Below are 13,228 nucleotides of genomic sequence, written 5' to 3'. Positions count from 1 at the left end.
AAAGAGTTTGAGTTCAGTGGATGGTAGTTAGATTCACTAGTTCATGGTGGTTGCCGTGGTGAAATTGTGAACTTTGGACCTGTGCGTGAACGACCGTGTCAAGCGGCAACCAAATCCAGCAAAGCGCGCGTGAATTTGAGTTGACGCTACAGTGTGGCACAAAAAGTTAGCGGTTTGCGTATAAAGGTTAGCATTTCTCGGGACAGAAACAATAAGGAAAATGCCGGTTACGGACAAAATGGTGCGTCAGATGAAACGCGTATACAACGACAAGTTAGCGGGAGTTGATTTTTTTTATGAGTTCATCGAAAATTATACCGAAAACCAACAATGCCAGATAAGCAGCCTCCTCATTTCGTTGGAAGAGGCTAAGAGTAACTTCGAAAGTGCGAGAGAAAAGTTACTAACGGAACACGAAGAATGTGATACGGTGGAACTTTTGACCGAAAAACAAGCCTTCTACGGGAAGTTCCATCGGGTGAAGGGCTTTCTGTTGGAGAAGCAAGATGGGGCGGACGGCCATAGGCCGGCTGCAAATAGTACAATGGCGAATGCAAGTTTTACAAATTCGCAAGTGAGGCTTCCCAAAATCGATTTACCGGCGTTCGATGGTGACAAAACAAAATGGATGAGCTTCAAGGATCGCTTCACTGCAATGGTTCACGATGCAGAGTTGTCGGACATAATGAAGCTGCAATATTTGTTGGCTTCGCTAAAAGGAGATGCTGCAAGGTTATTCGACCACGTAAAGCTTGTAGAAGGAAACTACAACAGTACGTGGCAAGCTTTGTTGGAGCGGTTTGATGATGCGAAGATGCTGAAACGGGACTACTTCAAGGCGTTGGTGGATCTGCAACCGATGGCTGCCGCAACGGCGGAGGAATTGACTCGTATCGTCAACGAATCGAAGCGCTTAGTGCTTGGGATGGACAGATTGCAGGAGCCTGTATCTTCCTGGGATACCCCATTATCAAGTCTGGTAAGATACAAGTTCGACGAGCAAACACTAATGGCTTTCGAACTTATTGCAGCCGAGCAGAAGACGGATACCTTTAAGGCATTGATGGAGTTTTGTGAGCGTCGCATCAAGATTTTGACAAACTCGGTCGTCCACACGCAAAACAGGATCGATACGAGGCCGGCAACCAGGGGAACAAATCATGATCATCAAAGTACTCGAAAGCCTACACAAAGACCGTATCCAGCTTCAATGTCCTGTGCAGCTCAGACAGGCAACATGCTCAGAGGGTGTGTGTTGTGTAAGGCCGATCATCATATCGCAAGATGCGAGAGATTTGCAAAGATGTCGTTGTCAGAGCGCCAACAGATTGCGAAGGTTGAGTCTTTGTGCTTCAACTGCTTGGGAAAGGAGCATCAAGCAAGATTCTGTAAGGCCCAGTCAAGATGTGGAAACTGTCAGAAACGACATCACACCTTAGTATGCAACAAAACCAATCCGATTATCCCGAGAACAGAGAGCAGCATAAGCGCCACCACGTACATACCAGCTCCAGTTGATTCGCAGCCTCCACAAGAAAAAATGATTTGGTTGTCAACGGCTCAGGTGTTGATTTGCAATGATGAAGGTAGAGAATTTCCAGCTAGAGCGTTGCTGGACCAGGGGTCGCAATCCAACTTCATGAGCGAACGGTTGGTACAGCAGTTGAAGCTGAAGAAAAGGCGACTAAATAAACCTTTGTCCGGCATCGGAGCAGTTTCGCTAAAGGCAGAGACGATGGTGGTAGCTACCATGAAATCACGAGCGTCAACCTTTGTGTCTCGAGTGAATTGGTTGGTGCTGCGAAACATAACAGCCAACTTTCCAGCGCAAACTCGGAACACGGAGTTCTGGAACATTCCCCAAGCTCTGATATTGGCAGATCCAGCATTCTTCCGGAGTGAGCGGATAGACCTTCTGATTGGTGCAGAGTTATTTGGCGAGTTGCTCCAACAAGGTCAATTAAAGTTAGCACCTCACTTGCCAAAGCTCCTGGAGTCCAGCCTTGGTTGGATTGTATGCGGCAGGGAAGAACGAGTCTCTGAAGATGCAGCTGAGGTCGTCTGTTCCTGTTTGGCTGACAACGATCTTGGGGCAATATTTGAGAAGCTGGCTAGCCTGGAAGCGATACCGGAAGAACGTGTACGGTCCGAGCAAGATGAGGAATGTGAAAACCTTTATCTAAACACAACGAGGCGCACCGAGTCGGGAAGGTATGTCGTTAACTTGCCCAAGGTAGCCAACTTCGAAGAAAGGCTGGGAGACTCACTTCAACCAGCATTGAAAAGGTTAGCGGCCATCGAAAGGCGTATGATCAAGGAGCCGGACCTGGGTGCCGCGTACAAGGAATTTATGTCCGAATACATCAGACTAGGGCATATGACAAAGGTGTCAACTTATGTAGAAGATAAGATGGCAGAGGGCACGCCACGGTTTTACCTACCGCACCATGCAGTTTGGAAGACTGATGGATTGACGAAAAAGTGTCGAGTGGTGTTCGATGCATCATGCCGTTGTGGTACCGGGCTAAGCTTAAACGACATTTTGTTGACTGGACCGCGATTACAAGACGACATAGAAGTCATTCTTCTCAGATTCAGGATGAGGCCTGTGGCCTTTGTGGCTGATGTAGAAAAAATGTATCGGCAGGTCTTGGTGGCGGAAGAAGATAAAAATCTACAACGAATATTATGGAGAGAAACCGCCAATGATCCAGTTGGGGTCTACGTTCTGAATACGGTAACGTATGGGACCGCGTGTGCACCCTTCCTAGCAATCAGGACATTATTTAAGATTTTCGAAGATGAAGGGCATCAGTTTCCCATGGCGTCACGCTGCGCAAATGATTTCTATGTTGACGACATCTTGTCCGGCGCAGCGACCATAGAGGAAGCGGGAAACATGGTAAAGGAGCTCAGTGAGTTGCTCAGCATGGGAGGGTTTGGCCTCCGCAAGTGGGCTTCCAATGAGCCAGAAGCACTTGCAGCAATCACACCAGAGCACATCGCGAAGGCAGGAAATTATGAGTTTGGGACGGAGCCTACAGGTACGGTGTCTACTCTGGGCTTGTCGTGGAACACATCGTCGGACGTCTTGAGTGTTCAAGTTAGGCTACCGCCACAGATCGAAACCCTACGCACGAAACGGCAGGTATCGGAATGCCTCGCGAAAGTATATGATCCATTAGGATTCCTCGATCCTGTTAAGATGAAGGCAAAGCTGCTTTTGCAACGTATAGTAACCTTGAAGGATGCCAAGGAAAAACGCTGGGACTGGGACGATGTGTTACCAGAAGGCTTGTTTGCAGAATGGATGGCCTTCTTTCCCCAACTTACGGCACTATCAAAGATAGAAGTTCCAAGACCAGTGCTAACGGATAGCAGTATGGAAAAACAAGTGCATATATTCTGCGACGCATCGGAAAGGGGGCATGGAGCTTGTTGTTACATCCGTTGTCAGAAAGTTGGCGAAAAGGCGACAGTGAACTTCTTTATATCGAAATCGAAGTTGGTATCGTTGAAGCAAAAGATAACGATCGCTAGATTGGAGTTATGTGCAGCGCTCTTGGGCAGCAACTTATATCGGTTAGTGAAGAAGGTCCTGCCGGAAGGAGCACCTGCCTTTTTATGGACGGATTCCATGACTGTGTGGCATTGGGTGAATTCTCCTCATGGAAATTGGAAGACATTCGTAGCGAATCGCACATCAAAGATCCAGCGGAACGCGGAAGGAGCTCAATGGAGACACGTGCCGGGAGTCGAGAACCCGGCGGAGCTGGTGTCTAGAGGTGTGGATCCGGAGGCACTTATCGACACCAAGCAATGGTGGTCGGGGCCAACATGGCTCTCCTTGGAGGAAGAATCGTGGCCAGCATTGCCAAACAATGCAAAGGCATTGGAACCTACAGGAGAAGAACGAGCAACAGCGGTACTAGCCTCTTCGCTTGACGAAGAGAACTTTAGTGACCGACTCTACTCCCTGTGCTCCACATACACGAAGCTGCGCAGAGTTATGGGATTTTGTCAGCGATATCTCCACGCTCTAAGGTCGCATGCAAAACCAACGTCAGAGGAAATGGCACCGTTGACCACGGAGGATTTAAGAAAGGCGGAGTCAACGCTTTGCCGCTTGGCACAGAGGGAGCAGTTGGCGGCAGAGCTGGACACGTTGAAGAAAGGAAGGAGTTTGCCGAGTGCTTCGGGCTTGAGGTTCTGCGATCCATTTCTGGGCGAAGATGGATTGATTCGTGTCAAGGGACGGCTTCAGAACGCGCATATGAATGAAGCAGCAAAGCATCCCATAATAATTCCCAAAGGGCATCCGTTGGCGAGGTTGTTGGCGTTACATTACCATGTCAACTTGCTTCATGCTGGGCCACAGTTGATGTTGAGCTCATTACGACAACGATTTTGGATCATGGGAGTGAGGTCAGTGGTTCGGCAAGTGCAGCGGCAGTGTGTCACCTGCTTCAAGAATAAGCCGAAGCTGGTGGTGCAACCAATGGGAGAGTTACCTGCAGCAAGAGTAGCGGAAGCGAGACCGTTTGCCATATCGGGTGTGGATTACTGCGGCCCAGTGTACATCAAGGGCGGTCATAGGAAGGCAGCACCCACAAAGGCATACATCGCAGTGTTTGTGTGCTTCGTTACGCGGTCAGTGCATCTGGAGTTGGTTTCCTCTCTGTCCACGGCAGCCTTCATAGCGGCACTCCGAAGATTCGTGTCGAAGCGAGGATTAGTGGCTGAACTGCACTCCGACAATGGCACCAACTTCAAGGGAGCCGCCAACGAACTGCGTAAACTCTATGATCTGCTTAGTTCCTCTCAATTTCAGGCAGAGGTAACAACTTGGAGCAGCGAACGAGGTTTGAAATGGAGTTTCATTCCGTCGGGAGCTCCCCACTTCGGAGGACTTTGGGAGGCAGCGGTTAAGTCAATGAAGCGTCACCTACATCGTGTATTGGGAGACGCAGCAGCCACGTATGAAGATATGGTCACGCTGTTGGCGCAGGTAGAAGGTTGCCTGAATTCGCGACCTATCACTCCGATGTCGGATGACCCTACAGACTTGGAAGCACTTACACCGGGACACTTTATCACGGGTTCAAATATGCAGCAGGTCCCGGATATTGATCTGCGGGATATTCCAGAAGGCAGGTTGAATCATTGGCGGGTGATTCAACAGCGATTCCAGCACTTTTGGGCTCGATGGCGATCCGAGTATCTGCATCAGCTGCACGTTAGGAATAAGTGGAGTATGCCTGCGACGGCTATAGAACCTGGAATAATGGTTATCATTCGTGATGACAATATGCCACCAAACAAATGGCCATTGGCACGAGTGATAGAAGTGCACCCAGGGAAGGACGGTATAGTCAGGGTAGTTACTTTGCGCACAGCTCAGTCGGATAAAGTGAAAAGGCCAGTTGCCAAGTTATGCGTACTTCCATTTGAGGGCAACAGAAAGGAAGGAGGAAAGGTTCAACAGTGTAAATAGTTTAATTAGTTTATAAAAATTTGAATTTTTATGGTGGTCGGGATGTTAGCGCCGTAAAGTAGGCAAAGGATGCCCCAGTAGCACAGTCCTTTGCATAAGATAATTATGTTATCAATAATAGATGTGTGAGTAATACATAAGCGATAAGTATTTGTGAAATAAGATCTAGCGTTAAGATAACATGTAAGTTACATCAATAAATGTATTTTAGTCTAAGCTGAACCATCGACTTGAGCTATCGGAACACAACCCAAAATCAAAATAATAGCAGCATACGCATCACCATCCACACCGATTACCACTTTTAAACAAAATATAAACACCCTATTCACAAAGTTAGAACAATCCACAAGTACCATCATCACAGCAGACCTAAACTGCCACCACTCACTATGGGGGAACGCATGGGACGATGCGAAAGGAAAATTCCTCGCCGACGAGATCGGCGAGACAAATTTGACCCTATTACATAATAACGAAACTACCTTCGTCCCGTCCGACCCAAATAAAAACGGAACTGCCATAGATCTCACCATCATTTCGGAAGACATGATAGAAAAGAGCACGCGCCTAGTATCCGCTATCCATATAGGGGCAACAAACCACAAAACAATTTTCACAACCATAGAGGCGAACATCCCCACTACACAAAAAACGTACATCAACAAAACTAAACTATTCAAAGAGATAAACCAAATGCAAACTAGAAACGGACAGAACATCAAAAACATAAGCAAAACGATACAAAAACTTATTAAACAAAACAAGCATATTCAACACAAAACAAAAATCTGGTGGAACAGACATACAGAGAAAGCATGGCACGAAAAAAACAACGCACAAAAGAAATTCAACCGGAACAATCCCAGCCAGCCAAATGAATAGAAAAATTCATGATTTACCCTCAAATTCATCAAAATCGCTCGATCTTTGGATGTATTGGGTATCTGTACACGGGCTCACACCGGTGAATTCGTTGCGGTGAACATTTTCTGGCAGACGCGGGAGCGCACAACCCGCACACACTTTTAAACAGAATAATCGATAAGACCGCTCGCGCGTTCACTGCAGTGTACCACGCACACACCCATATAAAGAAGTATCTGTAAGACCGGACGTTCGAACGTGATCACTGCGTAAATCCAATCGTTCATGCGCCGACCGACGTTCATGATCCCACGCCGTTCCACGCATGCGCCGACCGGCACTTTGGGCACCATGATGGACAGAATGCAATGTGCCGCGAATAATAATTGATATAAAATGTTCCGCATTTGAATCAAAGTTAAACATTTTGTAGTGCCACATTTGTGCCCAACTAAAAAGGCATATTTGTATGTGTCTTTCTGCATAAAAAGCTAACATTTTTTGTCAAACGCGAATAAGAAATTGAGTTTTATAATTTTGTCCAGACAAGTGTTCAGCTGTCCCCTGCACCGAGCCAAACGCGCCTGCGCCGACACACACCCGTTGTGCGGCTAACGGTGCTTTTTCGTGTTTGATGTGTCCACCGGTAGCATAACGAGTGGTATTTCATGACACCGTGATATCACAATGACGGGATTTTCGGTACATAAAGTTTGTGGTAATGAGCGTTTTGTGAGTGTGGTAAGGAAGGAGGAGGCTGTCAAACGATGGCAGCGGCGCCATCTACCGTCATAACTATGAAATAAAAAAATAATTTAAAATTTAAATTCGTAAATGTCAGATTTATTTGTGTTGTTTTCTGCATATTCATATGCAATTGTGATCCTTTTCGCGATTTTGCGATTTCTACACCTGTCAAGCCAGTTAGTCAGTCGTATATTGACTGTGAACGAGTAGGTGTTGTTTCTTCTGCGGTACTTCCGTGTGTTCGCGAGCGGCCGATTTTCTTGCTTCGTATTTCTGTGGGAGAGAAGAGAGACAGTTCGGTTAGGTCAGTACTTTTCCATTCAATTACCTTTGTGTACGGTCGATGAGCTGTTTTGAACCCGGGTGGGTTGTGATCGTTGAAGTTCGCGATGCACGATAATTGCGCTGAACCGTTGGTGTCGTAACTGGAGATGATATTAAGCCTATATATATAGAGCAAATATATTTTAAAAAATTCACCCAGTGCAATTTCATAACATGTCTTTAATTTTTTTTTATTTCCAGCGATGGGTATTGCATCGAATGACATGTTTAGGACCGGCCAAGAAGCGTCGGATTTTGGAAGTGTTGGTCCTCACAGACGAAGATATAATTAAAGGTAAACCTAAATATAACAATGCTTTAGTTGCGTTTTCAAACAAAAATAGCTTCATTCACAGGTCCAACAGCACCTTTGCCTAAGCATATTTCTAATTCCATTACGCCTGGTGAGTTTAGAAATTCTTTCGTAGTTTTATATTTTGGTTAATGTTTCGTTTCTTCCTAGACCCGAGTCAGCTGAATCAAAAAGTGATTTTACTTCCTGCTCAACTTTCTGGTCGTTCTTCTCCCGCTACTCCTGGTGAGTTTAGAAAATCTTTCGTAGTTTTATATTTTGGTTAATGTTTCGTTTCTTTCTAGGCCCGAGTCAGCTGAAACAAGGATTGGATATTTCTCCTGCTAAACCTTCTGATCGTTCTTCTCCCGCTACTACTAGTGAGTTTAGAAAACCTTTCGTAGTTTTATATTTTGCTTATTGTTTCGTTTCTTTCTAGGCCCGAGTCAGCTGAAAGAAGGAGTGGTTATTCGTGCAAACAGATCCGTGCAAACAGATGGAGTCTAGTCAACTAATTTCAGACAACACACCACTGACTGCAGGAATCAGATTTTTTAATTCATAAGTTAAGATACGCATGTTATAACATTAAAGGATTGCATGAACGCAATGAAAATACAATACCGTAAAACTACAATTTTGCATTTATGTGTGCATTTATTTGACAAGAGTACGTAGGAAAGGAAAGAATATCATTTCTCCCTCCCCTTCTCCGATGGTTTTCACTAGTTTACATTTTATATCATTAAATTCTAATTCGACGGATTCCTCTGGAAGATCTATGATCCGCTTTGTTCGTAGAACAGTCCTCGGATCTTTTGGGATGTTCATATCCGTTTTTGCACGAAACATTTCCAGCATTCGTCCAACGGTTGCAAGCGACTCGTTCCCAGTTAACGCCCAGTATCGTATACACTCTGCATCTGGCATCTTGGCATAATCGGGACCATTTTTTCATCATCTGCGGAATTTTCCTCGTCGTCCATCGCATTCTCTTCATCACTACTCTCTTCATCGTCCGTAACAAAGTCCATTTCGTATCCCTGAGTGTCAGAGAAAAGCGGATCCAATTGTTCAGTTGGTTCCTCATCTGGCAAATCGATAGAAGGCAGCAATAATTGGTCCGACGAAGCCGAAACTAAAATGAAATCAAAGCGATGGTATACATCAGTTTTGCTCGATTCCCGATACAAATGAAACTAAATTATTACATTACACATAATAATCTACATTACCTACATAAGATTATTTACCCGACAACTCGGTTGGTGCTACAACATTCACAAAGCTATCCGTTGTCTCGGATTTCGGCATCAATCTTGCAACGCGCTTGTAAATGGCACCGGATCTGCGTTGTGCTTGCAAAATGCGATTTTTTCCGCACAATGCGGCAACAGCTGAAGGATGCGGTCCTCGATTAATCATGGGTAACATTGAATCCCAAAAATAATAGCCAAAACACACGAAACAAGTTAAATAGCCAAACAGATACTGAACTGACGCTGATCAAAACAAACAGTTTAGGTGGCATTTTTGGTTGAGTACATCTATTCCATGAGGTAGAAAGAGAGAGAAAATCAATTGACTGCTTGCACAGTAGCGCCGCCCTGCGAGTGAACGTTGCAAGCTTGCAAATTCAATATGGCTTCCCACAAGGTTACCCAAACGCGGCACATTTCCTTCGGAAACAGGCATAGCTTTGCAAAAGTAACCTTGAAATGGCTCACAAATCTAGCCTCGGTGCTGGTAGTGTCGTTATTCTCAGCTGTCATATCAGTGCGAACAAGTGCAAGCTATCACAATCTCTCTTTAAGTTGCATACATTTGACGATTCATAAACAAGTTTTAAAGATACGAATTTCACTTTTCAATTAGAAAATCATGTCTCAAAGAAACACCTTTTATACTGGCCTTCGCGAATCTGGTCAGTATTCTAAGCGAACAACTGGAAGATCTGCAATGGAAGCTGCATCGGAGCAACAAGAAGGCGAAAGCAGTAGGAACATGGAAGGACAGCAGATTGGTTAGAAAAGTTTTTTGTGAAGTAATTGGGCTGTGTGTTTTGTGTTAGAAACGAAGAATTGTAGTGCAAGTTATACTTTGAAAATATAGTCTGCAGAAGTATTTTAAGATATTTCAAATGACGTATCTTTTTATTTACACACAGCTTGTATGTTGTAGCTCTGTGATGGTAAAAAATATGTTTTAATGTTGTTTATCACTAAAATGTCGTTTTCATTTGTTCGTTTGTAACACAGGAGAGTTGGCTGATTATGTCGACTCCGCGGAATCTACTGTGACCGCTTCCGAGGGTGATTCCGACTTAGAAGAAGCCGATCTCTTCATGTTGGATGATGATAACATCTTTTCGGAAGATAACTATGACGATACTATTCGTTATGTTCCTACGATCTTCGAAATGGAAGAACACTCGCTTGAAGATTGCCTGCGATATGTTGCCCTTAGAACTAATATGCCGCTATCGACGGTCAATCTTGTGCTCAAGGTTTTCCGAGAGAAGACAACTTTGTGGGTACCAAAGGATGCTCGAACTCTGCTAAGAACGAGCAGGGAAAAGAAGAATATTTCCAGTATCGGTAAAGGCCAGTATTGGTATCGAGGAGTAGGAAAAAGCCTCGAAAATCGCACACAGTAAGTTGAACGCAATTTGATTTGATTACATTATTTTAATGCATTTATTAATTGGCTCGTATAGGAGAATGGAACTACCACAGGGAACAATGCTGCAGTTGGTGTTCTCTATCGACGGGTTGCCCCTACATAAAAGTGGCCGGAGTACTTTTTGGCCTATTCTGATGACCATTCATGGAATGCCTCATATATCGCCAATGACGGTTGCAATATACTGTGGAAAATCGAAACCAGAATCCCTTGAGCAATTCCTTAGACCATTGGTAACTGAGATGAATGCTCTTCAAAATCAAGGTATTCGGTTAGGTGTATACCGGACAATGGTCATCGTATGTGCACGAATATTTGTGGCAGATTCACCGGCTCGGGCATTTATAAAAGGTTAATTATATACATTTTATATGAGCAAGTATGATAATTTTTTTTTAAATTTATTGCAGGTGTAATTGGCCATAATGCTAGACATGGGTGTATGAAATGTACAGTAGTTGGAATCTTTCATCAAACATCTCGGACCGTCACTTTTGTTGGCGTGAACGATCCTTTAAGAACCGATGCTGCATTTCGCGAGGGGGCGTATGAGCTTCATTACAAAGTTCGTTCGCCCTTGTTGGATTTACAAGGATTCAACATAGTAGAAGACGTCATTGTTGGTGACCGTCTTCACCTCATAGATTTAGGAGTGATGAGAAAATTGTTGTATGGATGGGCGTATGGAAAGTGGGGTGCTGAAAAATGGTCGGAGGGAACCTATGGGGTTATTTCTGATCATCTGACTCGCATAAACTTGCCATCGGAAATCCATCGCAAATTTCGAACTTTGGATGATTTGAAGCATTGGAAGGGTTCTGAATATGCATCTTTTCTTCATTATGGTAGTGTTGTTATTCTGAAGGAAAAAATAAGTCCAGTTGCATATGAACACTTTATGCTTCTTTATTGTGCGGTTACTCTTTTATCATCAAGCGTGTACCAGTGCTATTGGGATGAAGCTAATGAAATGTTAAAGAAGTTTGTTTCCGATTATAAAGTAGTATATGGGGATGGTTACGTAAGCAGTAACATACATAACTTGTTACATGTTGCTGATGAGGTTCAAAGACTCGGTCCGTTGCATTCTTTAAATGCATACCCATTTGAAAATGAGCTGCAGCACATGAAAAAACTTTTGAGAAATGGACGATCAAACCTGGAGCAAATTATTAATCGCCTTTCTGAACTGGATAGCTTCAACATCCCCAAACAGCTTATGAGTCCTGCCAATGTATTTTTAAAAGAGAACCAAAACAATGTTACGTTGTATGTGAGAGATTTTATGTTGACTAAAGGTAATCGTGATGGTTGGTTTCTTAGCACACAAAATGATATTATTCAGTATTGGACAGCTACAAAACCATCACCTTCAGTAGTCTCAATCTATGGGAAAAAAATAAAACAACGTCAACCAGCTTATACAGCACCATTTGCGGCTGAACTAATGTTAAATTTTAAAGGGAATATAACAAATGTTTCGAATAATATGTCAGTATATCGTCCATGCCAGGTAAAATGCAAACTTGTGGTTGTTCCGTTGAACCAAACCGGAGACACATTATTTGTACCATTACTACACACATTAATAAATGGAGGAGTCTTATAATGAATTTATAAATTAAATAAAAATAAAAATAATAATTTTTACTGTTTTCCATAATCGATTTTACATCAATAAAATGTTCGGAATTAAATTTTAAAATCAACACACACATGGTAAATTTAAGCTTCTTGCTTTGAATTCAAGTATATTTCATGATAACATAATCAAATAGCTTAGTCCTGCTTCGCCATATCTATTTCTACTGGGCGTATCTCCCTTGCTTTTGCCCGACTGACCGGCCGTCGTAGCCCTTGGAGGTTCAATCGCCGTTTGGCAAAGCGAAGCTTCCTCATAAAAAACTGCTCCATAAAACGATCGGTTAAAAAGCCGCTGTTTTCAGAACCCAACTCGCGGAACAGGTTTATAACATTGAGGCTTTTCATCAATGGTATCTTTGAAAACGGACGGCCTACACCTGTCCAGCTGCATTCAGCAAACAAATGCTTTGAAAATACAATATCTATTCCGTCATGCATTAGCATGTTTCCATGCACTGCACCGGAACAAACACGCATATAGTTCAGCATATTCAGCCGGAACTGCTCGTCGCTACCTAGGCGAGTGTCAAACGCCTCGAGTTCAGCCTGGGTTTGAAGAGGGCTGAATTTGAAAGGTACTTTCACACCTCTTGAGGGCCCAACACCAAGTACTTCAACTGCGAACTCAAAAGAGGTACGCATGCGCTTTTGTTCCGCTAAAACAGCGTCAAGTTTCTTTTCCAGCGCTTGCGTGTTACACGATCTTGAATGGTGGATGCTCGGTGGAGATGCCTCGCGATCTGTGGTTCGTACAGATGGTAAATCGGGTTGTATATCGGGTGTGTGGATAGCTGGTGTACATTCTTCTTCTGTGTCGAGTTCAAGGTGTGTAATTATTTGTACCGGTGAGGTGGAAGAAGTGGGTGCTACTATGGCTGGTGTACTATTATCGGCATTGGCAATGTATCCTGTTGGTATCCTATTGGTATTAGCCGGGTGTATAATTGTGCTCACTGCGTTAAAATTGGAATTGGTATAAAGATCAATAACGATTGGAGCTGGTGTTTGAGAACAAGTAACTGTTATGCCTCGATTCTGCATATGTTCTTGAAGAGAGTGAAACTGAAAAGAAGTAGTATGTCATAAATATGCTATAAAAACTCTCTTGTCTCTTCTTCTTCTTACCGTATCCATCTTCTTGCTAAAAATAGTCAATATATGCAATAAGTATGTCCGAA

The 13,228-nt window shown here is 43.8% G+C and overlaps 1 protein-coding gene across 1 annotated transcript; it reads left to right on the top strand.

Annotated features, from left to right (window-relative positions):
• The first annotated feature begins 220 nt into the window (after window positions 1-220).
• Window positions 221-10,380, top strand: LOC131291225 (uncharacterized). The gene is made up of 2 exons (XM_058320411.1): window positions 221-5,150; window positions 9,983-10,380. The coding sequence occupies exons 1-2, from the start codon at window positions 221-223 to the stop codon at window positions 10,378-10,380; spliced, it is 5,328 nt and encodes a 1,775-aa protein (XP_058176394.1).
• Window positions 10,381-13,228: the final 2,848 nt, after the last annotated feature.

This window comes from Anopheles ziemanni, chromosome X (assembly GCF_943734765.1).
Source record: "Anopheles ziemanni chromosome X, idAnoZiCoDA_A2_x.2, whole genome shotgun sequence".
Taxonomy (NCBI): domain Eukaryota; kingdom Metazoa; phylum Arthropoda; class Insecta; order Diptera; family Culicidae; genus Anopheles; species Anopheles ziemanni.
This window is presented reverse-complemented; position numbering and strand designations above follow the sequence as displayed.